Here is a 26974-nt window from a genome sequence, read left to right as displayed (position 1 = left end):
AATCCCTTGGTACCACAAGAACAACGCCGTGGTTGACTACCGGGCCGAGAATGCGACTTTGACAAATGAAGGGCTCATAGATTGTACTTGATGAACTTCAGTTTCTTTACTCGCTTTTTTTTGGGAGAGAACTGAACGATGGATGAAGGTCGAATATGTTTGACCTGAACAAAAGAACGCCAAGATTTTCTCCACACTCATGCCGATTGCTTTTTAGAGGGCCTACCAAGCGAGTTACCACCCGCTCATCCTGAGGATTATACTGACGCCAGGAATCACACCACCGAACCGGCCACCTTACCGTGTGAGCCGAGCCCAGAACGAAGAGATTATGAACCAAGTGAAAGACCTCTTGGAAAAGGGGCTTGTCCAGCCTAGTACTTCACCGTTTTGCTCTCCAATGTTGTTGGTTTTGAAGAAAGACAGATCTTGGAGAATGTGCATCGATTATAAGGCTCTCAACAAAATCACCATCAAGAACAGATTTTCGATTCCTAGGATCGATGATATACTCCATTACAGGGATCCTCGTGTTTTAGCAGGATTGATTTGAAGAGTGGATATCATCAGATCCGAATCGCGCCGGAAGACGTCTACAAGACAACCTTTCGGACGACTTTGGGGTTATTTAAGTTTTTGGCAATGCTCCTACGACATTTAACCGGATGATGGATAGGATTTTTCGAGAGTACAGGCTATTTGTTCGCACTGTCTTTGACGAGATCATTTTTTTCTCCAAGAACGAGACAAAACATAGAGATCATCTGCTTCAGGTCTTTCGCACATTACGAGATCACAAGTTAGTGATTAATGCAAAGAAAAGTGAATTTTTCCTACCAGAGATACACTTTTTGGGACACATTGTCTCAGCAGCAAGAGTGCATATGGATCCGGCCAAGATAGAGACTATCCGTGATTGGCCCCATTTGAAGAATGTCCATGAAGTTAGAAGCTTCTTGGGACTGTGTTCAGCACAGATTTGTGAGAAAGAGCTTTTGGCGGCTATCCATGCTCTTATTCAGTGGCGACATTACCTACTCGGAGTCGATTTTACAGTTTTCACAGATGATGCGAGTTTACGCTACTTCGGAAGCAGCTATCGAAAAAAGCAGATGCGGTCGGCAAACATCTTGTCACAATTTACTTCCGGATTGTCCATGTGCAGAGACAGAAGAAATTGGTGGCAAATACTTTGTCCAGAAAGCCGTTGGTTCTGGCTATTTCCGCGATATATCATAGGAACTTCAAAGATATGGTCGGTTAGTACGGCACAGAACAGATTTTGCAGATGTATTCAGTTGAATACAGAAAGGGGAGATAGTAGCGGATTATTCCATTCGGGATGGCAAAAACCATGTTGTGCGTTACGCAACCGTTGAAGGGAAAAGGTTCTAACCGAATGCCACTGTCCGCCTTTTACAGGTCACCGATGCATTGCTACCACCTTGAAAGAGGTAGAGAGATACTTTTTTTTGGTCGAGACTCAAGAAGGATGTGGACAAGTTTGTGCGCATTTGCTTGGTATGCCCGAAGGTCAAGTTTGACAGGCATAAATCACAGGGATTGTTACAGCCTTTTACCCATACCCACCCGCCCTGAGAAAGTACTGCAATGGATTTCATCTCCCAAGAACACAGCGTGGGCACGATTGTTTATTGCCCAGATCTTCAGATTACATGGCATGCCTGAGACGATTGTCTCCGACAGGACCCCAGGTTCACGAGTTTGTTTTGGACGGCTATTTGGGAGAACATAGGCACGCGGTTGCAGTTCTCGTTCCACCCGCAGACTGACGGGCAATCAGAGATTGCTAATTCAGTGGTATTGGCTTTGTTGAAGTGTTCTTAGTTGGATCAGAAGACTACTTGGGAAAGGTTTTTACCTTTGGTGGAATATGCCTACAGAAACACGTTTGACTCTTTGATGGGGAAGATGCCATTTGAGATTTTTGAATTTGCTATAAAGATTCTACCCTTCCTTAGTGCGAAAGATAAGATTTTTCTTTGAAGCCGACCAATTCACGAGGGACTTGGTCCGGAAGGCTTTGCAGAAATTTCAGGAAAGACAGAAAAAGGCAGCAAATCGCCATTGTCGCGATTTCCAATTGAAGGAGAAGGATTGGGTGCTCTTACATTATAGGAAGGGACGACCAAGAAAGAAAACAAAGGGGAAAGGAGCGGCTTCTTTTTGTAAGCTTAGCATGACATAGTGTGGACCTTTCCAGGTTTTCCGAAAAGATGAATGATATCTCCTTTAGACTGAAGCTGCCAGAATACTTGGAGGATTCACAATGTTTTTCATGTGAGTCTCTTGAAGCCTTTTGAAGGCGATGTGCCTGATGATGAACAACCCGAAATGGACAAAAACGAGCAAATACTCGTTCCAGAACAGACATTGGCGCAGAAAGAAAGTAAGAAGGTAAAGCGAACTGACGGTTCTTGGTTAAATTCAAGACCTACTTCGCATTGGATGCGAAGCGAATGGAGGAGGAAGACCTAGTAGATATTCCTCGGAATGTAAATCTTTACCTTGAAGCTTTTGGTTTAGCATAGTCTATTCCAAATGGAACCCAGAATTCAGCTTGGCCGGAGATCTGGTGCAGTGGGTTTACACAAGAGGGGAGTTACTCCACTCCTTTGTCAACAGATGCCTCGATTTTTGAATACTAGAGTCACTGATGTCTCTTTGAGCTTCAGGGATACTGAGAGCTGACAGTACTCTGCTGGATGACTTTATGGAATGAAATTCCGAAATATGAAACTGATTTGTTCTTGACTTGTTTTTAAGTGCAGGAACTGATAGACGAAATGACTGCATCATTTTGGTCTAATTGATCTCGAATAAACATGGTTGCAATAGGGGTTAGTCAATCGGACATTGATGAGGTCCCGACTGGATCTAGATGCGATTGCTAGCTACATTGCCGATAAATGTCGAATGTCTAGTGATGTCATGTGATGTCGTGTGATGTGACTGTCGATTGGTACATGTGCTAGATGTGCGTTCCGAATGAATGTTGAATGTCGATGTCTAGTGATGTCATGTGATGTCGTGTGATGTGACTGTCGATTGGTACATGTGCTAGATGTGCGTTCCTAGTACGTAGGTACTAACAGTCATTGTCTGCTAAGACAGTTTATGGCTTCTGTCTATTTTGCAGGCGTAATCGAGGGCGATTACAATGCTTTCAAGAGGGGGGTATGTCACAAAGTGATGACGTGGCTACTAGAAACCCTATTTTTGTTGAAACCCTAACCCTAAAACCAAAAACCCTAATTCTGCTAAAACCCTAATCCTAAAATCAAAAACCTTAATTCTGCTGAAACCCTAATCCTAAAATCAAAAACCCTAATTCTGCCCTAACCCTAACCCTGATTTGCTGACGTGGTGGGCTGACACGTGGCCCGCTATACGGACACCAGTGCGATTTACGAAAAGCTGGTCAGATTTTTTGGCATTGCTTTTGCTTTTGCGTGGGCTGTTTTTGATTTCAACTTTTGGCATTGCTTTTCCACGCAATGGGAAAAGAGAGAAAGCCTCTTTGCTTTATTTCATTTAAACGAGAGAGAGAGAGAGAGAGAGAAGAAAAGCCTCTTTGCTTTATTAAAAGAAAGAGAGAAAGAACTTTTGCTTTATTTTTCAAAGCTTTTGATTTTCAGCTTTCGGGGCTCTGCTTTTGGCAACCCTCGTACTCTTTAAATAAGTGGGTAGGCCACTCACAACTTAGAGCATCTGGACGCAGAGTCTAAGTGTGAGCGTCTGCCCACACTCTTGTACTTTGAACTCAGATTAATACAAAAAGAAATACCGAAAGGGGCGCCAGTCTTTGGGGCCAATATCTCTAGGCACGGAACTCCGCCAGGCCAGTGTCGAATAAATTGTGAACTGTGAAATGTTTTGAAGTGGCTATTTGGTGGTGTTGTGGTCGATTCTTGACTTGGAGTGTCCAAGTCTGCTACACTCCATTGATCTGCCGCTACATCAACATCAGGTTCTCTCCCAAGAAGATCAGACCAACCAGTGTTTTCTTCAACAGCAACATTTCTGCAAATTTGTCTGCAAGAGGTGGTGGCGCCATCTTTTTGAACACCTTCCATCGCGAAGGAATGCTTTGCCATCTGCGTTTTTGCATGAAACCATCAGATCTGCCGTTTTCCCTATTAGCGCTAGGGTCTGGACCCTTTTCCTCGCCAGAAATGCCCCTTTTCCAGTTGCGTTTTTGCAGGCCATCTGCGTTTTTGGGAGCATCAGTGTTTTCAGTATGGAGGGGCAGCAATCAGCTGCTGGGCCTCACCCACAGATCTTGCCTCCGACCCGGCTTGGCATCCGGTGCCTTGCTGGCCCATATCCTCTCCATTTCCTAGATATTTCAGCCATACACCTGCTGTGTTTTCTCTGTTTTCAGCCCACCTGGGGCTGTGACTTTAATTCCTCACCCTCCCCAGACCCTCTGCACCGCTCCAAACCCTGTTGGGAGCGTACGAGCACGCTGAAAATCGCTGGACAGCAACGTTTTCATCACCTCGCAGTTGCGTTTTTGGGTGGACAACAGCCACATGGTTTGTGTTTTTCACAGAGGATGAAGTTACCTCCTGCAAGGACACCATCTGATGGTGGTCCATGTGGGCTCTCAGTGACTGCTGCAGTACACGGTATCTTCGACATCGGCTTGATCATCTACGGGCATACGATCCTTGGGGGATTTATTCATTCCAGCCATCATTTGGCGGCTGCACACTCCAGAGGGGGGTGGTGACTTGTGGTTTGCAATGGACACACATATGCACTCATCAAAGGAGTTCACACGAGATTTGGCGGCTGCGCACTCTAGAGGGGGGTGGTGACTTGTGGTTTGCAATGGACACACATATGCACTCATCAAAGAAGTTCACACGAGATATGGCCATGCTCATGGAAAATGGGATTCCGACATTCCCAGAGAAGACACCACCATCTTGGGTGGAAAGACACTTTCCACTTGACTTCGACGCGTCAGATCACTTGCTTACACAGGAGCATCTACATGGACTTAGGGAGAGGTTCTTGGATCTCTTCTTGGACAAATTCATTGCTTGGATCTATAGACTGGAGTGGGACTTCAGTGCTTTGGACTCTCTTGGAGAGTTTACCCACGAGATGCATCCCGCAACTACATCCAGAGTCACCCAGAGCTTGGCTTGGATGGTAGTGCGGTTGCTCTTCTACACTCCTGATTATTTGGATTGCTACCTTCAGAGTTTCTTACACTCACCCTCTGTAACCTTACAATAGACTTATCCCTCAACCTGGGCAGCAATAGGCCACTCCCAGCTCATTCACATTGAGAGCCACACCGACATGCGGTTTGGTGGCGTTGTTGGCGTGGATTTTGTTTTGGTTGACACCGGGGAATTGGAGGCAGGAGATACAGGCAAGACGGCGCAGACATCTTGGTCTGGCCACTTCACTTCACGTCACAGCGCAGACTACTTCTACAGGATGATCAAGAGGCACACAGATTGGTTTGACCACACCTCTTCTCAGAGGCCCTTCACAGCGCAGACTGTTGAGTCTGGCTTTCCCCTCATCTTGGATTACCCTACCTACTAACAAGACACCATCTAGAGGTGGTCCGTGCGGTCTCTCGGTGACTATTGCAGCTTACAGTAGCTTCTACAGTGCAAACTGTTTAGTTTGGCTTTCCTTGTTTCGGAGGACGTTTACGGCGCAAACATCTGGCCTTCCTAAAGTTTTACACAGCTTAGCCACCTAAACACATGTAAAGTACAGCGGAATGAATGTTGAACTTTGCTCAAGATGAGTGCTCCGAACTGTGATCAAACATCTGGCCTTCCTAAAGTTTTACACAGCTTAGCCACCTAAACACATGTAAAGTGCAGTGGAATGAATGTTGAACTTTGCTCAAGATGAGTGCTCAGAACTGTGCTCAAGGGTTCCTTTTACTTACGAAAGGGAGAGCCTTCCGTTCCTTTAGTGAGAGAGTGTAATGGACACAAACAAAGTAAATGGACACTGTAAATGGAAGTGCATGAGATTGAGAGATAGAGAGAAAAGAATACGACACCAGAATGTTGTCAAAGCCCTCCTCCAAAGGCCCCACTCTCTATGGCCAGAGCGGTCTACTTATGATTGCACAAATCTCTACAATGCTTGGACTTGCCGACGATGTCGATGACGATGAGGACAATGACGAGACGGGCTGAATCTGAAAATGCTAATGGCTGAAATCTGCAAATCTTTATCTGCTAAATTCTGACTCTATGTCGATGATGATGTCGATGACGACGATGCAACGACGACGCGCTGAAAACGCAGATGCTGAAATCTGCGTTTTCCGGGCTGAAACTGCAAACTTCGATGGATCTCGCCGAGCGGCGAGGATTTGTTGTAGGAAGGTGAGATCTACGAGGTTTGGGGGTTTTACTGCGGATACTGACTGCTGGAAACTGAAAATGCTGATGCTTGTGGGGATTCTGTCGCGAAGATCTGCAAAAACGCTAGGTCTCTGGCTGATCCAAAAACGCTAGGCTGATTTGGGGTTTTGCGGTGGAAATCTGCTAACGCTAGGGCTGATCTGCTATTGTGGGAGAACTCCTAACGCTAGGGCTGATCTGCTGTCTACTGTTGCCGTGAATCTGTAAGTGCAAAAACGCTGGCTAATCTGATGCAAAAACGCTAGGCCTTTTGCAATGCTGAAAACGCTAGAGTTGTCACGGGGTCTGTCTTGCTGAGAAGTTGCCTGTTGAGCAAGGTGCTCCTGCTGCCTCTTCTGCCAGAAAGTGCTAGCGCTAGGTTTGCTTATATACAAATTTAGCAAAATTACCCTACCTACTTTCCAACAAAAGTCACTTAAAAATAATAAGTGAAAAATGTCAAAAGTAGGAAAAATAGGTCTATGCATTGTAAAAATGCTACCGATGGGTTCTGACTAGAATCTGATGGTCATATAGTGTGCAACCAGAGGATATGCATCTAATCTTAAGTGTTTGGACATGCACGGTCTGCAAATAGACTCACAAAAGTGCCAGAACACTTCCTATTCTAGACTAACTTGACTGAATTGAACACTGGTCATGTTGTAGCTTGTCCACGGACACATAGGGTTGGATGTGTCACGTGACATCCCCTCCTTTTAAAAGTGAGGTACTGTACCGAACTGTATGGCGTCGAGGGAGATCGCCAATAACATCCGGAATCCTGGAAAGGACTCTTCGTCGGCCCACTCTAAGGTGTGGGTCGTGCGATACTTGAACTTCATAAAGGTCTGCAATGCCTTCTTTGGGCCGCGCCAAAAGCGACACAAAGTCTTCCGTGGCTCCTTCAATGCTTCAACTTCGTCTAGAGTCATGCTTCTTCCTTCTTCAAGAATCTCCATGGCTGAAAATTCCTGAAACCACTTCCAACACAAAAACATGAACATACCTATTCCATGTAAATTGACTTGAAAAAATATAATCTTCTCTAAAGACTGAGCGTGCAATGTAGATGAACAAATAGACGAAGTGCCAAACCGTTCACCACACACACGCAAACAATGAGATCGAATCTTGTCTTGCTGATCTAAATCAATTAACTGTGGCAATTCACAACGGAAATGCTTATGCTTGGTGCGCATACTTTCATGTGCTCTTTCTACAACTGAGTCGTGCCAAGGAAGAGACATGGAATGTGACTTCCTTGAATGCATACTTTTCAGCTTTTCATGAACAATCCGCATACACCCGTGCTCATTCATGAGTGAATCGTGCTCAACGCACAATATGTCATGCCTAGGAAAAGAGATCACATAAAGACGCTGACTAAAATACAGGAAACGATCACGGATGAAACACTCAATCACTACGTGCTAACTAATCATTCGAACACATAGTACTTCTTGTAAGGGTTCTTTGGACCTAGGCTCGAGAGCCAAGATCGGTTCTTCCTGAGGGGGTTCTTTGGACCTCGACTCGAGAGCCAAGATCGGTTCTTCGTGATTGATTGAATCTGCAATGAGGTTAGCTTCACTAGAGAAAGTATCAACTAACACATCATCCTTGTGAACAATCACATCATCTTCATGCAAATCATCATGCTTGTGAGAAATCACATCTTGATCATCATGCAAATCATCATGCTTATCATTATCATTCAATTCATCACGCTTATCATCATGCAAATCTTCATGTGTGTCATGCTTTGGAGAAGAAGAGACTGAGAGAGTATCTTCTCCTGATTCTGTTCAAACTGTGCCTGCACAATTGAAAAGAGTCGCAAGAACTCTTCATGTGTTGGTCGCTCTTCTCTTTTCTTGCTTTGTTCTCGCGATCAAATTCTACTTGTCTTGCTTTGTCTTCCAAGCGTGCTTGCTCGTACTTACGCTCGATGGCTGCCAATCTTTCTTCGCGTTCACGTGCTATGGTTGCCATTCGTTCTTCGTATTTACGTTCTATGGCCGCCATTTCTGCGTCACTTTCTAGCTTACTGTCCATCATCATCTTGTCGAAAGCTGCCATAGGATCTAGTGCAATCTTTAGCGTAGATTGGGAAGGGTCGGAAAAACCTCCTGGTGGGGAAAATTCTTCTTCGCCTCTCTCATGCTTGTCATCTCGGAGCGAAGTATCCATTCCGCTTCGAGTGATGACCATCCACTGAAGTCGTGGATTCTTGTGGGTTCTTGTGGTCTTGGGTTCTTGAGACTTGGGGGTCTTGGTTCTTGGGGTTCTTGCGGGTCTTGAGGTTCTTGAGGTTCTTCTTTAGCTTGCAGTCTGTGTTAGAGAAGGATCTTCTCTTCACCCGAGTTCTGCTCTTTTCCGCGGGCGCACCCCTTGGCGGCCTTGCGCTCACACCAAGGTTGCTTTTTCCCACCTCACGTCGATTGGCCGGCCGCTAAGTGCACGGTCCGCTCTTAATGAGTGAAAAGAGGCACAAGGGGAGGCTGGAGTCTGGACAAGCCCTTCTTTCCTGGGTCTCTTGTCACTCTTCAAAAACACGATTAGGAATTGACACGCCCAAGATGTAACTAAGTCAGACTTTGTAAATAATTAATTTATTTACGAGAAAAGAATTATCTAATTAGTTGTGTGCACACCAGAATAGACCTAGCAGTTCTAAGGCCTCAGGTGAGCCTAAATGCGGGCTAGAACACCTCAGAGGGACCTTAGCAGAAATTACCCTGAAGCCTTAGTGATTGGGAAATCGGGTCTTCAGAAAGGGGTAAGCAGTAGCCTCAGATTTTAGGCTCAGGAAAAATACGCGCGTCAGTACAAGCACATGAATGAGATGGGGTCCTTAGAACAGTGACCCTAAGGCTAATAAAGCTAATAAAGCCTTAGGGTAAGTTTCGTGAAATTAAATTTAACGGTCCGTGCCCGGGCGGGCGGCCGGACAAGTGTGAACAGGTAAAGGCGGTGCAGTGCCCGTGCGGCATTGCGCCGGTAGACCTTTGGTGTTCTCATAAAAGAATCATTGGTAGCAGTTGTTAGTTAGTTGCACATTTTTTTAATTAATGAGCTAGAAGTTTTTAAAGTCAAAAGTTGAATGGTTTTTAAGTTTTTAAAGTAAGTGTGCCAAGTGGCACACTTACCAATGCAAACTAACTCTCTCTCACTCTCACTCTTACCATCTCTCTCTTCCTAGCGCCCCCTCTCCCTGATGGCTATTTAGGAGCCCCCCCTCCCCCATTTTCAGGGCGGGCAGTGCACCTACCCCCCCTAATGTGAGCGTGCTCTACGCGGTGGAGCCCTCCATTGAAGCTTGAGAGCAGCCCCTTGCGACATATGTGGTAGCCTTGTGCTCCCATTGTCAAGAACAAGGGATCTCACAGTCATAGACACCTTCTGGTGAAGTTTCATCGCGAGAAGCTGCCGTAGACGCTCTCTTAGCAGAGTGCGGCTGCTGTAATTCTCTGTTTTCAGCCCCTAATCACCTCGATTAGGGCTGTTTTCAGCAAATCAGCCATAGAAATTCTCTTCTCTCTCCTTATCCTAAGTCTACATCAAGTTTGGCGCGATTCCATCGCGAAGAAGACCTCTGTTTCGGCGTAGGGGTGTGCACAGGTAAGAATTTCAGGTTATGTACAGAAAATTACAGCAAGCATGTGCGTGTGCATTTTGCTTGTTTCTCTTTTGTGTTGGATGCATGAATGAATGAGCATGAAGGCAACACATAACGGAAGATGGACTCTCCTCTGTGAGAGCTTCCGATGAGCTGTTTTGGAAGATAGACTCTCTTTTCGAGAGCTTCCAACCAGTCTCGCAGAAGATGGGAAATCCCCTAAGCAGAAAGAAAGTGGAAACACTTTCTCAGTCAGTAGTCAGAACAGAACAGAAGAAAGAATAGAGGACGGGCGTATGCCCCGTTCTTGTGCTTGTAAAGATTCTCCCTTAGTAATAAAGATATTCTCTTTATGGGGGGGGACCAGCCCATCTTCTGGTCCCCAATGAAGTGTCAAGTTTTCTCGCTCCCTCTAATTCTCTTGAGTATTTGAAGTGCAATTAAACGTCAGTTTACGCTTCCGTATTTTTGTGACACAAGAGGACTTGGGTTACGTGCGACCACAACAAGCAAAAAAAATTGTGGTTCTTGTGGTTCGTTCCTTGAGTGATACAAAACACTACCAAAGCTCTGATACCAATGTTAGGTGCAGCGGAATGAATGTTGAACTTTGCTCAAGATGAGTGGTCCGAACTGTGCTCAAGGGTTTCTTTTACTTACAAAAGGGAGAGCCTTCCGTTCCTTTAGTGAGAGAGTGTAATGGACACAAACAAAGTGAATGGACACCGTGAATGGAAGTGCATGAGATTGAGAGATAGAGAGAGAAGAATACGACACCAGAATGTTGTCAAAACCCTCCTCCAAAGGCCCCACTCTCTATGGCCAGAGCGGTCTACTTATGATTGCACAAATCTCTACAATGCTTGGACTTGCCGACGATGTCGACGACGATGAGGACGATGATGAGATGGGCTGATTCTGAAAATGCTAACGGCTGAAATCTACAAATCTTTATCTGCTAAATTCTGACTCTATGTCGATGACGACGATGCAACGACGACACGCTGAAAACACAGAGGATGCTGAAATCTGCGTTTTCCGGGCTGAAACTGCAAACTTCGATGGATCTCGCCGAGCAACGAGGATCTGCTGCGGGAAGGTGAGATCGAGGTTTGGGGGTTCTACTGCGGGTAGTGACTGCTAGAAACTAAAAACGCAGATGCTTGTGGGGATTCTGTCACGAAGATCTGCAAAAACGCTAGGTCTCTGGCTGATCCAAAAACGCTAGGCTGATTTGGGTTCCGCGGTGAAAATCTGCTAACGCTAGGATTGATCTCCTGTTGTGGGAGAATCTGCTAACTCTAGGGCTGATCTACTGTCTACTGTTGTCGTGAATCTGCAAGTGCAAAAACGTTGGCTGATCTGATGCAAAAACGCTTGGCCTTCTGCAATGCTGAAAACGCTAGAGTTGTCACGGGGTCGATCTTGCTGAGAAGTTGCCTATTGAGCAAGGTGCTCCTGCTGCCTCTTCTGCTAGAAAGTGCTACCGCTAGCTTTGCTTATATACAAACTTAGCAAAATTGCCCTACCTACTTTCCAACAAAAGTCACTTAAAAATAATAAGTGAAAAATGTCAAAAATAGGGAAAATAGGTCTATGCACTGTAAAAATGTTATTGATGGGTTCTAACTGGAATCTGATGGTCATGTTGTGTGCAACCAGAGGATATGCATCTAATCTAAGTGTCTGGATATGCACGGTCTACAAACAGACTCACAAAAGTGTCAAAACACTTCCTATTCTAGATTGACTTGACTGAACTGAACCCTGGTCATGCTGTAGCTTGTCCACGGACACACAGGGTTGGATGTGTCACGTGACAACACACTGGGTTATAGGTTCATGCGTTGACAAGCTTCCGATCATTCTCATGACGGTTCCTAGGCTTCTCCATTTTCTCCACACGGTTTGACTACAGACACCACATATCCTATTGGGCAGGACACTTGCACGTCTATTGGCACTTCTTTTACGACAAGGAGTTGTTTTCGCACTCAATTCGGGACGTTCACACAGTATCTTCACACTGCATTAGCGGAGTATAGCAGTTTGCTACACTGCTCGTGACGGCACTTTACCACGAAGATTTCTTGGCGGTCGAGATACCCCAGACTGCTGCTACACTCGTGGAGTTCGTCGGAGTAGTCCTTCGATGGACATGGAAGCAGACATCTTCTTCATTTGCCTCACATCTTCGGCTTCACACGGTTTGTTCAGCATCCGGTGCTGAGAGGAAGTGGTAGATTTACACCACTCTGCTGCTTCACACACAGGTCTAGGGCATACATGTACGGCTAGTGTGCCTCCGGGCTGGCCACCCATGCTTACATATATATATAGGCTGCATTGTCCGGCCGCCCGCCTTGTATTGGCGCCCTACTATATTCCTTCGTTTTATGCTGGGTCGTGGAGGCTTCCTCATGCTCTACTCGACCTTCCCTTTGGGCACCTATATATGGAGCCAGAGGGGGTACCCACATATCATCTGATCATTGTACAGGTCTTCTGTTCATGGTAGTCATGGGGGATTGATCACCCCCTCTTCACCATATCTTGCGTTTGTGCCATGTGGTCTACTCTCTCTCTCTCTCTCTCTCTCTCTCTCTCTCTCTCTCTCTCTCTCTCTCACACACACACACAAACTGGTTTCACTATTTATGTCCACTATGAGTTGCAGAGAGGAGTTTTGGCATCTCAAGTGAACTGGCCAATGTGATCCCATTATTTATTTTGGCTTTTAGGTATATAATTTACTTATTTGTCAAAACTTGGGTAGGGCAATTTACTGCGGTTGGTATATATGCAACCCCTTGCCTCCATTGTATTATACATCAGTTATTGTCACAAAACGAGCACCACGTGCCAATAGAAACGAACAGACTGAACAGACTTTTAGCACTTCAATAACAACTAAGAGACGACACGCGACATGGAGTGGCGGAATTCCTCCCCAGAGAGTATTGGCCCCAAACCTTTGCACCCCTTTCAGTACATCTTTATATTACGCTCGATACAATGCCGGTACTTGCGCTCTGCACCTTCTCACTAAAGCGTGCCAAAGAATGAGCCCTAGCCTCATATTTAAAGGCCCTTGGGCATTATAAATAGTTTACATGAAACCCCTTCAAATTTAAAAGCAATTGGCTCAAAAGCAAATGCCCAAAAGCTGCTAGCACAAAAGCAAAATTCCATACAGCTCTGCCACGTCACCAGTCAACGTAAAACGCGAAAATCCGTACAATTGTGCCACGTTAGCATGTCAGCACGAAATCCGGAAATCCGTACATGCTATCAGCGCAAATTCTGAGGATCCATACAATTGCCACGTCATCTTCTCCCTGCGTGTGTGTGTGGGCTTCCTTTATTTTAATGTCTTTATGTCACTTGGGCCCCATCGGACGGGGTCCCATAAGTTGGTAGGACTTCTTCTTCTTCAACTGCTTCTTCTTAGGTTTTAGGCCCCTCAGCCGTGATCTGAGGGTTGGCTCCGTTCTTCGGTGGCTTGACACGTCAACAGTTTGTGATAGACTGATAGTTATTCATTGCCAAGGTTGATTGGTTCAGGAAACACTCTCTCTCTCTCTCTCTCTCTCTCTCTCTCTCTCTCTCTCTCTCTCTCTCTCTCTCTCTCTCTCTCTCTCTCTCTCTCTCTCTCTCTCTCTCTCTCTCTCTCTCTACGCTTCCACATCGTCCACTTTGACAGGTACTGCTTGCAATCTATATTCAAGAAGGATTTTCTCTTACCCAAGCTCAACTCCTTCCCACGGGTGCGTCCCTTGACAACATTGCGCTCACACCAAAGTTGCTTTTGCCACCTCACGTCAATTGGCTTGCCGCAATGTGCAATGTCCCCTCTCAATGAGTGGAAAGAAGAACGAGAGGAGGTTGGATAAGCCCTTCTTTTCTGGGTTACCTGTCACTCTTCAAAAACACAAATAAGACGGATTGACACGCCCAAGTGATCTCTGGTTACCTGCAATCTCAAACAAGCAAAAAAGAATTATGTGGTTCCTCTATGGCTTAGTGGCCCTTAAGACAAAGCGATGAAGACGGGAGCACGCCCGATGCGCGATGGACTAAGGGTGGGAGTGGCTAATAAGTTTGGGCCAAGGACACGAAACTTCTTTGACCAAAAAAACCCGAGAGAGGTTCTTTAGGTTCTTCCTTCAGTGATGATACCAAACACTGACATAGAAGTCTGATACCAATGTAATGTGCAACGGACGTGATTGACAGTAAATGCTCAAGATGAACGCTCAGTGCGTACTCAAGGTTCCTTTTACTTCATGAGAGGTGTGCAAGGTCCCAAACCCCCCTCCAAGGGCCCCCCCTCTCTATTGCCGGAGAGGCATTTGTTTTAGATTGCAAACATGCTGATACAATGGTCCTAGATGCTGATGGGATCTTGCTTCAGAATCCTGATGCTTGGATCTGCGACGCTAAAGGCTAAAAACTGAAATCGCCAGGGATGTTGAATGGGGTTTGCGACTGCGACGAGGCTATGGGCTAAACTACTGTTGACGATGGGCTGAAAACTCAAAAACGCTGGCTGGTCTGAGGGCTGAATCTGAAAACGCTGGCTGATCTGGTACTTGGGCTGAAAACTGAAAACGCAAGCTGATCTGATGTTTGAGCTGAAAAATGCTAGGGCTGATCTGGTATTGCGGGCTGATGGTGCAAAAACGCCATGAATGCAGAGGTATTGCTGGTACTTGCTCCGTGTACTGAGGGTACTATCTTATGCTTGAGAAGTGACCACTAGGGTCACTTATATATGGGATTAAAGCTATGTCGAGCAATGCCAATAAAATCCCACGATTTCTAAAAATGTCACTTATTGATGAGTTAATAAACTCACTTATAAGAGGTGCTGCCTACACATCGCAGACACTGGCTATGCTCATGTGCAATCAAAGGGTAAGCAACTACTCTAAAGTGCCTGGACATGCAAGTCCCACATACAAGCTCATGTCACATGCACATCTACCCCTATGTGCATGTGGACAAGCTGTAACTCCTACTTCTAGGGTTTAGGCCAGCCTAGGAAGTGTTATGGCACCCTTGCGAAGGACGTGCATGTCCAGGCACTTAAGTGTAGCTGCATACCCTTTGATTGCGAACCGTGTCTACTAGGTGTATGCATTGGGGAGTGTTCCCATTAGTACCAAGCCTAGGCCAAATTGCATGTGAACCACCTCTTATTAGTGAGTCAGCAACTTATTAATAAGTGACATTTTCCAACGTCATGGGGACTAAATAAGTGATTGCTCAACCCAACACTAAACTCCTATATACACGACCTTACGGGTCACCTCTCAAAGCAAGTAAGGACCTGCAATACCATGACAAAAGTACCCGCCGCATCAGCATTCTCCAACTCCAGCCCATCGCCAGCATTTTCAAGCATCAGCATCGGCATCAGCATTTTTAGCCTTCAATCTCCAGCGTTTTTCAGTACCATCAGCGTTTCTCAACCTCAGCTATCAGCGTTTTCAGCATCGTACCAGGTCAGCCTTCATCGCCAACAATTTGAAGACTTCAGCCCTAAGGTACTAGCGTTTTCAGATTTCAGCATTGTCTCTTTGGATCAGTCCCAAGGTTGCAGATCCAAGCAGATTCCCTTAGCGTTTTGCATTTTCAACCCTTAGCCTGATAGTAACCGAGCATTTTCCTCGATATCCGTCAAGCATCTCAGTGTTTGGACCCATTGTGTGCAATCTAAAGCAAATACCTCTCTAGCAATAGAGAGCAGGGCCCTTGGAGGGGGGTTATGGACCCCATCTTGTGTCAGTCCTCTCTCTCTCTCTCTCTCTCTCTCTCTCTCTCTCTCTCTCTCTCTCTCTCGTCTATTGCACAACTCTCATGAAGTAAAAAGAAGTTTTTCAATCATTAAAAGGAACCTTGAGTACGCACTGGGCACTCATCCTAAGTACACACCATAAATCACTTCCGCTACACATAACAGCTCACAAGGGTGGTTGTCCTAAACCCTAGAAATAGGAGTTAGCTTATCCACATGCACATAGGATTAAATGTGCATGTAACAATGACAATGGCCCTATGTCCTTGAGAAGGTTGTTAAGGCAATGAGCCATGCAAAATGAGAAGGTGAGTTGTGGGTACATGCGAACGATGATAGCCCCGGCCACCTTATTTGATGCCTCTCCAGCCACAACCATGCCCACCACACTCTCGGGCCCAATGATCTCAATGATCGTCGCCCATTCTGCCACACGTCGGCGGCCTTTCCACTACCGGTTGCGTCACGAGAGTCGATGAAGTACTCTCCTCAAGAATATGCCACCAGTCTATGGATAGACCTCTTGTGGGTGTCACTCCATCTGTTGACAATGCCTTAATTGAATACATAATGGTTTCAAATTTTAAGTTGCCAGAACTCTACCAAGGTACAAATCTAGCCTGCAAAACTAAGAGCAAGCCAAACTTCTACCATTGAGCCTCTAGGTAGACTGGCCTACATGCATTGTGCATTCAACCTGAGTATGATCTGACATTAAGAAGAAATCATTTCGCAGTCAGGATAAGCTACAAAAAGAATCCTATCTGAGTAACATTCTGTCAGAGGTCTCCAAATAAAAAAATTCATTGCCTAAAACAAATACAAAATATGAAGTCAAAACAAAGCCAAGCAATAAGAGTACAAAGTGCTATAGCATATCTTTTGCACCAAAAGAAGATCGTCATAAAGCTTAGAGCAGAGTGAACATACCACAGTTCTTTATCACAAGTTCTTAACCTGCAGACAGAGTACGGCAACGAGTTCAAACAGACTATGCACCAATCTTGAAGTGTCTTAAGTCGAGCACAGAGAAAACACAGAAGGCCCACAAACGTGTTCTCCATGGAAGTAAACTGATGCAGTTCATCAAAAAACTGTCTACTCCTTGGCTTTTCTTCCAACATAATGGTGTCATTTGAAAGAAATTGGAAAAAAGCACAGACCAACTTTGGCAAGAGCACTGCATTTCCATAGCTCATGGTGCGAGTGTATTCATTAGACGACTCTGCGAGATCATGTCCACTCGCTGGCACTTCCTGAGTAACCTTGCACTCTCCTTTCAAAGGCTTTACCAGCCCCTTCCCACGTTGCACCCACAAACTTTTATCAAATTGCAAAGAAATCTTTACTGGGAAATTCAAGGAAATACCCAGAGCAGATGCTAGATTATCGTCTTGCACAATCCCACCAACATGGACAAGCAAATACACAGTCAGCAACTTGGGGTCTGGTATCACATGACACCATGCCAAAGAGCCACTCTGTTCAAAAACTTCTGAAATGAGCTCTTTCTCTCTGACCATTTTCCGAGCTGTTTCACATTCTAATCTTGCATGGTCAGACATGGTATAAAGAAAACCAGAGGTTGTATACTGAAAATGTGCCATGTTTCCCTCATTGTCGCATGCTGCAAGGTCATAACCATAGTGATCGAGTGAATTGTCATCTGAGAGATCAACAGCCATGCCACTGTCATCATCTTCACTTAACAAGCCATCATCTTCACTTTCACAAGCATCATCTAGATGAGCAAAGTTTTCACCTGCAAGAGAGTTTCTGCTTTCCCATGGCATACTGTCAGCTGAACATTTCATGCTTATCTGGAGTTTTTCATACTTTTGAAAAGCTAGGAGTAAATGATCCAACACATGGCATAAAGAATCCGGTTGGATGGCCACACGCTCAAGCTTCTCATTCAAAGCCAAGAGCATGTTCTCAAAAAATTCATCTGATGTGCACCCAGCACCAGTAACAAGAAAAACCTCGCCAGATGAAGAGGTAGCAGAGGAGGAACAACCATCAAGCTGAAAAGATGAGGGAATTATAACCTGTAAGATCCTGTCATTGACTTCCAATCTGATGGATGAATCTGTAATGTCGATGAAGCTCATGGTAATGGATCCGAAGTCAATCTGCCTTCCAGCAATCCATGCTATAGTAATCTCCTTGACAGAGTCCATTATGGATTCCTTTACCATCCTGAATGTAGCCCTTGAGAGAGCCAGATACAACAGGAGAATCAACCAAGAGCTGCTCTCTACCCCCTCACATACAGCTTACTACTGCAGTTAAAGTGATGAATGCAATCAGAAAACCTTCAAACCTATGCTTCTGCTCTTACCAAGGTTCCAAGAACTCTGCACACAAAATGAGATTTAGCTTGCAAAAGACAACCAGCCCGGTAATAAACAAGTTAAATCACAGTATGCCCATGAGGAGAAAAAAAAACAAGAAACGCCATAAATGGGGTGAATGGCTGGTCTCAGTTAGTGATCAGCTGCAGACATGTACGTTATTGATCTGATTCTTGTCGATGAATTATATCGAACTAGTGTCATAACACAATGTCCATATGTTTCTTGTCAAAAACTAGAATCAAGCAACACAAGCATGCTCTAATCGCAGAGACATGAGGGACAATGATCTCCATATCTATGTAGGTTTTTCCAAGGAGAGATACAGGAAACAGAATGTCTACTTAAGATTCACCAGGAGCAGAATGCATTGAGGGATACAATGCATCTTAAAGTATTAGTTCAATGGCAGTGTGCATCCAGTATTAAAAATGTGACATGCTAAGTAAAGCTCACAGTGTAAGCTTCTTTCTGTGCTGAAGAAAGCTATTCTTGCCATATTCTTACCTTTCTTGGAAATGAAGGAGTCAAAGCTGTCACACCTTCACGTCCGATAACGGTGAGAGTATGACATCACAAGGGGAGAGAGGAGGAGACAGCAGCGAATGCAAAAAGAGATACCTTCAGCAACAGCGAGAACGCAGAAGGCGAAGCAAGACAAAGGCATTTCTCATTTCTGCGCTTTGAATTCTAAGCTGGAAGTCCAGAGCGCGCGCATGTTCCAGGAAGGAGAAACTTTTATTACGCTTCAGCACCGAAACGAGTTCGACTCCTTGATTCGATTGTCCTTCCAAATTGAAGTATAGTGGCGCACAAGAAAGAGGAAAGGTATACAAGTCATAATTTAATATTTTTTGAGCCTCGTAGGGTGTACCAGCTGAAGTTAAATCTAAAAACTAGTTTTGCTTGGTGGGCCTTGCTATATAACATCTATAGAATTTAACAGGACATGCAAATTGACTTTTAACATCTAGCACTGAAGGGAACAAGAGCAAGACTAATTTGGGAAGGGTGGCATTGTGTGAAATGGATATACACTCCGATGACAGCGCGCCCAACAATAATACAGAAGTGAGGGCAAAAGGAATGTATATTCACTGCTATGATACACCACATGCATTCACTACTTGTGTATTCACTATTGTAATACATCACATACATTTGGCAATCAACCGTATGCAAAAATTTGTGTGTAACCTATGTGCAGATGTTGGTCGACATTGAGTATATAGTTTTGAAAATGAGATCCAAATAAACCACAGTAAAGGAAGTAATGCGGAAAATTCTAAAACAAGCAAAAAGATAAAGCATGAATGAACTACAACAATGAATGAGGTACTTTACTCACCTGCAATGTTGTACTCCTGTTTTTTGATTCTCCAATCAACAGGCCGGTATATGAGTCAAGCTACAACAAAAGTAATGTGAATAGTTAAAACATATCGTCTTGCAATGAAACGTCACACTGAAAGTGCAAAGTATATTGTGCACGTCATACAGAGGTGCCATACAAAAGTATGGTGGAGAGCTGGCACTGTGGTCTCTCCAAAAAATTATAAGAAACAAAAGCCGTGCCCTGCCCTGTAGCGTTTATGTGTTGCGCCAAGCAAACACATGCACATAGAAATTTGGATGCAAATAATGGACCTTGCAATGTTGTCAAGCTAGAGTCGTGCTTGTGCAATTGGAACGTGCAGTGTTGTGAATATATGTCCTCCCTGCCATACACAAAACATGCAAATGTAACTTTATGCTCTATGTCCTATGATTAATATTACCTTCTCTCTCTCTCTCTCTCTCTCTCTCTCTCTCTCTCTCTCTCTCTCTCTCTCTCTCTCTCTGAGTTGTAAGCTGCTACAGTCAACAATTATGTATTCTTGCCTCCTTGTTGTTGACTAACCTGCGTTATGTATCAATACCAAATTGATGTTTGCATTTGCAACCATCTGAACTTGATCTGATAATTTTTGCGTACATGGACGTTTGCTCATAGGATCTGCCACCGAATCGTGGTTATTGGCAAGAAAGGAGCTTCGAAGCAATAACTACTATGCGTTCATATCCACATGACCGGCATCACCTGCTTCGTAAGAATCTGCTAAAGAAAAACGCTACAGTATACTGTTGTTGCTAATCTCAACTGCGGCGGGATTGGTTGCCGCATGCATGCGGTTTAGAAAGAGAATCTCTTTACAAGCCACAATATTGACCATATTGTCTGTAAAATTTCTACTATCCCGCCCAGATGTTGAATGGCCAACAGTGAAATACTGTTGGAGGCTAGTAGGTGCTGACATATTGGTATGCCTGTCTCTGGAAATGCCATTACTCCGTAGTCCTTGTTCTTCGGCTTCTCCAACATCAAAGCTCTTCGTGTGGAAAAAAGAACTAGCTTCCTCTTATGATCTTTGACTATTCTTTTGATCTTGGTCACCAACGTAGGCACCTGTATGATTGACTACTTGACTTCCATTGCAATGTTGCTACATCTCCTTGGAGCTACACATTAACCAACTCCCACGGATACCATATTCTGCGTTGAATTGGTCATGAGAGATGTTTCTGTTTGTTTGCAGATCAGTCTGAAATGCTTGCCTCATCAAATTTTTAGATAGGCTATCAATAGAGTTGGATGAGGAGTGCGACTAAAGTCAACAACTCATCAGACTATGACTTGCACTAGTGGCAATATTCCTCAATGCCTTCCCCTCGACGTTGAGTTGTCTGCCGCTAATCCCCTCATACTCTTTGCTAATTAAAAGCACAAGCAGCTAGCACTGAAGCCGCTGGCTTAATTACTTGAGGATAACCATCATAAGGTTTTCTGCCCTCATGTCCACTTCGATGTTTATTCTTTCCATTTCTTGGGTCTCTTTTGTCTGCATCGCCAACACCCTGATAGCATCAGCAGAAAAATGTGTTGAACGGACATGCGAAGGCAATGAGTTTCGATGGTTCGAGTCCGGATTAGGCCAACTGATGATCGATTCAAATCTGATTATCTTCTGTTTCAATAGCACTAGAACAGACCTCTGTCATTTAATTGGTTGATCGCACGAAATATCTTATCTTTGAGAATGCTCATCACTTCGGCAAGCATCCGAAGTACTCTCCAGCTTGATGATCTACGAAATATAACAAGGGTTTGAAAGGTCTTTGGTACTCCTTTTCGATTCTGTCTGGCTTACTGCTGCAAAGGCAAACTGCGCGGAAAAGAATTGGTGTGAATCTTGAGAATTAGGCATGGGGAAACGAGCTAAGTCAAACTCAGCTAGCCACTGGGTCTTGTTACACACAAAGCTGCTATGATCGCTATTGGGGAACCTGCGAACTGCTCGTGCAGAAGATCACTTGGTAGCTTTTTACACGGAGTTTTATTTAGAGCGTTTCATGCTGCTTTTCTTTGTTGCAGACAGCGCATGGTGCTGATTTACAAAGCTTTTCATGGCGCAGATTTAGTGTTGCACGCTACGCTCGTTTTTTTTTTAAATTTAAAAAATTGTTTTTCTCGTTCCACGTGGTTGCCTGTGGCTGTAGATAGGTGTGTGGCCTTTGGGAGTTGACATACTCCGCCATATGGTGCGTGGCCTTTGGGAGTTGACATACTCCGACATTTCTTCGGTTAAGCCCGCACAAAATTGTTGCTTTTGCTCTCCAAAATCCAACCTTTTGAAGACAGTGGCTTTGAGATGTAAGTCCCAAAACTTGTCTACATATTTGTGGATGGATTCATTAGGAGAGAGCTTTAAGCTTCGCCATTCGGTGAGTACTTTGTCTTTGGCATCGGTGGCCAAAAATTGCTTCATAATGGAAGCTCTTAAAGCCTTCCATGTTCGTGGAGCTTCACCATTGGCTCGTAGGCTAGACCACCATTGTCTAGCGGACTTTTGAAAGTGCATAGCTACATGGCGTAGCTTAGAGGACTCCGTGAAGCCCTCATCTCCAAACGCCGCATCGAATTGCTGGATAAAGGCCAAGACTTTGTCCGTAGCACCAAAGGTACCATCATAGGTAAGGAAAGAGATGCTCTTCCCTCCCTCTTTGAATTTCTTCAACTTGGACGACCTCTTCCATGCGGCATAGGATTTCCTATGGCCTCTTCTTTTTGATGGTTCAAAGGTTGCACCATCACTTTCTTCAGAGGGTGAAGAATTTGAAGAAGGTGGAGAAGAGGGTGACCTCTTTCTCGCCTTTTTCTTGTCTTGATCTTTGTCATCTTCACCATAGTTTTCATAAGAGGAAGAGGATGAAGAAGATGGAGAAGAGGGTGTCCTCTTTCTCGCCTTTTTCTTCTCTTGCTTTTTATCATCCCTCTTTGAATTGTGGTGGGGAGAAGAATATGATGGTCTTCTCCGCTTTGGTGGTGATGGAGAGCGTTTAGCCCGCCGTCTTCGTGGAGCCATCTCCGCCGAGGTGGCGGGAGATTCGCTTCTTTCTCGTTCCTTCAGTGGAGGCTCTTGAGTTCTCCTTTGGGAAGGAGATACATCATCAAGAAGTAAATTCTTGAGCCCTTCATAAGGATTCTCTTCTTCTTCCCGAATCGGAGAGAGACCTCTTTTGGTAGTCTCACAAGGAGGCTTCCTAGGTGTTCTCTCGTCATGGTGATTAGCTTGGAGAATCCCGTGAGCACGAAGCTGCCGTTGCACTTCACTTTGGAGAGATGGATTGCCCATGGCTTGTTGAAGCCTAGAAACAAGATAGTTAACAAGCATTGAAGCATCATTAGTAGATTGCTCATGATCAAAATCAAAGTTATCAACATTAATTTCACTCTCTTTACTATTGTCAGCCATTCTACCAACTTTTAGGTGTAAACTTTTTAGGTGTACTTTGGCACTTCAAGCCCTAGTTGCTACTCCTCTTTACCACTTTAGAAAAAGCACTCAAGCTACTGTACTCGCGGCTCAAATACCATTAATTGCAAGGAATAGAAGAGAGGGTCTTTCGACTCCAAAACAGCACCGGCTCCTGTCAAGCTTCTAATAGCTCAATAGTGGTTAAGCCGTAGGCAAGCCCCGTAGGACTCCACTATTAAGACCATAGCTCTCGACGGTGATGCCCCGTTAACTGCACGAAGGCAGGCGCACTGCAAGGCTGAAAAATCCCTATTCTACTTACTCACAGGCAATTAATTATACCAACCATTTGTAGCTAGCTTGAGGACCTCCCTTCTTGAGCAAGAAAAGAGAAACCTTGAGCTCTGATACCAATGTAACATTTAATGGCCTAATAACTTATGTGTAGCGGAAATTAGCATGAACATAGTGGGCATTTCATTAGAATAGATTCCTAATGAGAATTACAAGAGTGCTTGGGTGGAAAGAGCAACAAAAAGCATAACACCTAGTTAGATAGCATCAACAATACTTTCAAAAGAGAGAGAAATTAAGCTATTGACAACAGTTGAGGACCGGATTTGCATGGAGCCGGTCCCCCCTCCAAAAGGCTTTGTATTATGGTTTCTCCCATCAAGAGAGACATTGTACAATACAATTCTTTGTGTTCCTTCGAGACTAGCTAGTGCAATGAAGATGGAAGCTTCATGCACTAAGCAAAACACTTAATCAAACACAACTTGAATTATCCCCGTTCTCAGACCCAAGACCTCACACACCTTCGAAGATGGTGAGAGCTAGCAGGGTATGAGAGTAGATTGAGAGGAAGAAGGAGTATCTTACGAGAAAGATGTACATCTCCTCACATAATCACTCATATTAGCATAGCTTAGCTTAGTAATTAGCTTGGTAGAGAAGATGAGCATGCATTGAAGCTTGGCTCTTGGTTGGATTTGCATCCACATGCCAAGAGAGTGTTGATGTAGGCTTCTATCTCACAAGCTTGGAGTAGGTGATGAGCTCTCCATTAAAGCTTGGGAGGAGATAGAGTATTCTTTCTTCACACATGGTCAAGTGTGAGTGTGTGTGTGTGTCAATGCCAAGCAAAAATCAGCCCCCCCTCTCTCTTGGGCGAGCCCTTCTTGCTAAATTGGTCTGGCTTTTGCCTCATTGGACCTCCCCAAGTCAAGCCAATGGGTGTTAAGCAGCATAAGTGATAGCCTTCTGACATGTGTCCCCCTTTCCCCTTTTGTGAGAGCTTTAGGTAATTAAATAATTAAACTAAACTCTCATTGGACCCCTTTGCCTCCTGGCCAATAGGAATCAGGCAAGCCATTGGGCTCCTGAATGCTCATTGGACCCCTTGGGAGACTGCCCAATAGTCTTCTAGAAGACTTAATTCTCATTGGTTTCTTTTATTAAATTTTTTTAAATTAATTAAACTAGATTTACTCTAGATTAATTCTCATTGGTCCACTTCAAGGGTCTTCCAATAGGAATTGGGCACCCCTTGTGGGCATCTGGCCTAGGGAGCTGACATGTGTCCCTAATTCCCTTTGTGTAAAGGGAGCCTGTGTGTGTGTGTGTGTGTGTGTGGCTTTCTCTCTCATCCCCTACTAAATGGGCTCGCCCCCTCCTTTGTAGGCTTTGAAGAAGACTTTTGTACACACACTAAGCATCCAATTTTCCCTAGGGTTGACCTTTTAGACACAACCTTTGAATTTTGGAACCTTAGCATTTTGGAAGTCTTAATGGGCTGAACCTTAGGGTCTTTTTAGCCCATTGTTACACATGGCTCTTTTGCAGATGGCCCCCCCTTTGGATCCCTACTGTGGCCGGTCTGCTAGCTTAACCAATATTCTAGCTTTTTCTCCCCTGGCCTTCCCCACATTAAATGATCAGTTTAATATGATAAAATCATTTAGGAGAATTAGATATTGATTATTATGACATTACCTCTCTCTTGAAATCATAGTCGTCCTCGACTATGGTGTAGAGAAGATAAAGCATGTTCATGAGTCCTTTTCTTAGCGGGTAGAGGATCCCTATGTTACCCTACGACATCATTCCATAATGGATGACTAGTCCATTTGGCGCTTGAGAGCCTGAGGCTGCCGCAAGCATCTCTGCACATCAGTCCTATCAGTCTTCCATAGTAGAGTGACAAGCTCTACTTGGTGTTTGGGAGACGTCGTCTCCACAAACTTGATCTAAGCATGCATACTACTTCATTTTTGTGCACAAATAAAGAAAAAGAGAGTCTTATAAGACAAAAATTTTGTTCATTTTGTACATTTTGTACATTTGCTTACTCTTGGGAAGCATTGTAAGCATTGACAAGGTTTAGATTATCCTTTAATTGTATGCCTTGCATCCATCTAGCATCTTCAAAAGGATAATTCTTAAATTTAATAAGATATCGTCGGATAGTCTTACTGCCTCTTAATACCTTGTCTTCATGACGGAGAATGAACTCGGGCTGCAGCACCTCCTCTTGGTCCTCGATCTCCGGTGGGTCTTCAATAGTTGGTTCTTGAGGTGGCTCTCCTTTGTAAGGCTTTAATAGACTCACATGAAAAGCATTGTGTATGAGCCAATGATTGGGCAACTTAAGTTGATAGGCCATGTCATTGATTGGCCTAAGAATCTGGAAGGGACCATAGTACCTTTTTGCTAGTTTAGCATAGTACTTTTGTGCCCGTAGGATTCTTGCCCGTCGTGTGCCTTAATCGAGCCTTGGGAAACGTTAACAAGACCCAATCGTTTTCTTTAAAGGCTTGGGCTCTTATGTGCTTGTCAGCAACAGCCTTTTGCCTTTGCTGTGAGATAGAGATAGCATCCTTAATCTTTTGGAAAGATTCTTGTAGGTCTCGGCTATACTCATCTCCAACGAAGATCTTCCCATGTACCTTAAGTAGCAAGGGACTTTTTGATCTTCCCTCAATTACCTCGAAAGGTGCTTTTCCCGTGGAAGTATGTACATTGTTATTGTAAGCATACTCCACTAAGGGTAAGTACTTCTCCCATTGGGATCTTTGATCTACTTCCGTTACATAGGCTTTTAGTAGGTCGAGAATGGTTAGGTTAGCTATTTCACTTTGGCCATCCGTTTGTGGATGATAGGCCGAAGAGAAATTTAGCCTTGTCCCTAAATTCTCAAAGAGACCCTTCCAGAAATTACTGGTCATTCTAGGATCTCTATCCGACACTATGGACATTGGCAAGCCATGGTATTTGAAAATTTGTGAAATGAAGAGGGTTGCCATTTGATGGGCTTTGATAGTCTTTTTGACAGGTATAAAACGAGCTTGTTTACTGAACCTGTCTACTATCGTCCATATTCCCGTATTCCCATGGATAGACTTAGGCAATCCAAAGATAAAACCCATGGATATGCTCTCCCATGGTGAATTAGGGATTGGCAAGGGTTGAAGCAATCCAGGTTGCTTCCCTCTATCAAATTTTGTCTTTTGACATACCACACATTTGGAAACATACTCTTGTATGTTCACTTTCATGGTAGGCCAATAGAAATATGTTTCAATTCCCTTTAAGGTAGATTGAATCCCTCTATGCCCCGCATACGGGGGAGCATGAGATTCATACATTACTTTCTCACGCAGGGAGTTAGTAACGCATAGTCTATTGCCATAGAGAAGATAACCATCTTGTAAAGTAAATGGTTCTTCTTTCTTCCCTAATGTAAGGGCTGAAATCACATCTTTATAATCAGGATCAATAGCATACTCATCTATCATTGAAGATAGATCATTGTGAGTTGCTATGGAAACCGCATTCACTCTCTGCCATCTTGAGAGTGCATCGGCTACTTGATTATGCTTGCCAGCAATGTGAGCAATATGAAAATGAAATTGCGAAAGGAAATTTGCCCACCTCATTTGTTTGTCGGAGAGCTTGGTCTGCGTCATGAAGTACTTAAGACTTTGGTG

The 26974-nt window shown here is 44.3% G+C and overlaps 1 protein-coding gene across 2 annotated transcripts in view; it reads right to left on the bottom strand.

Annotated features, from left to right (window-relative positions):
- LOC147457105 (uncharacterized) overlaps positions 1-18955 on the bottom strand; it is a 70574-nt gene extending 51619 nt beyond the window's left edge. Inside the window, exons 1-4 of one of the 2 annotated variants that reach the window (XM_086512114.1) lie at positions 18811-18955; positions 18177-18192; positions 17598-18046; positions 16766-17501 (exon numbers count right to left, since the gene is read on the bottom strand). In XM_086512114.1, the coding sequence (XP_086368240.1) occupies positions 16766-17501; positions 17598-18046; positions 18177-18192; positions 18811-18856 (1247 nt within the window). In that variant the 5' untranslated portion in view covers positions 18857-18955. Of the gene's footprint in view, positions 1-16765; positions 18193-18810 lie in introns of both variants that reach the window. The other variant, XM_086512113.1, reaches the window with a different exon arrangement.
- Positions 18956-26974: the final 8019 nt, after the last annotated feature.

The sequence above is a fragment of the Adiantum capillus-veneris genome, chromosome 5 (assembly GCF_014529385.1).
Source record: "Adiantum capillus-veneris isolate H3 chromosome 5, ASM1452938v2, whole genome shotgun sequence".
Classification (NCBI taxonomy): domain Eukaryota; kingdom Viridiplantae; phylum Streptophyta; class Polypodiopsida; order Polypodiales; family Pteridaceae; genus Adiantum; species Adiantum capillus-veneris.
This window is presented reverse-complemented; position numbering and strand designations above follow the sequence as displayed.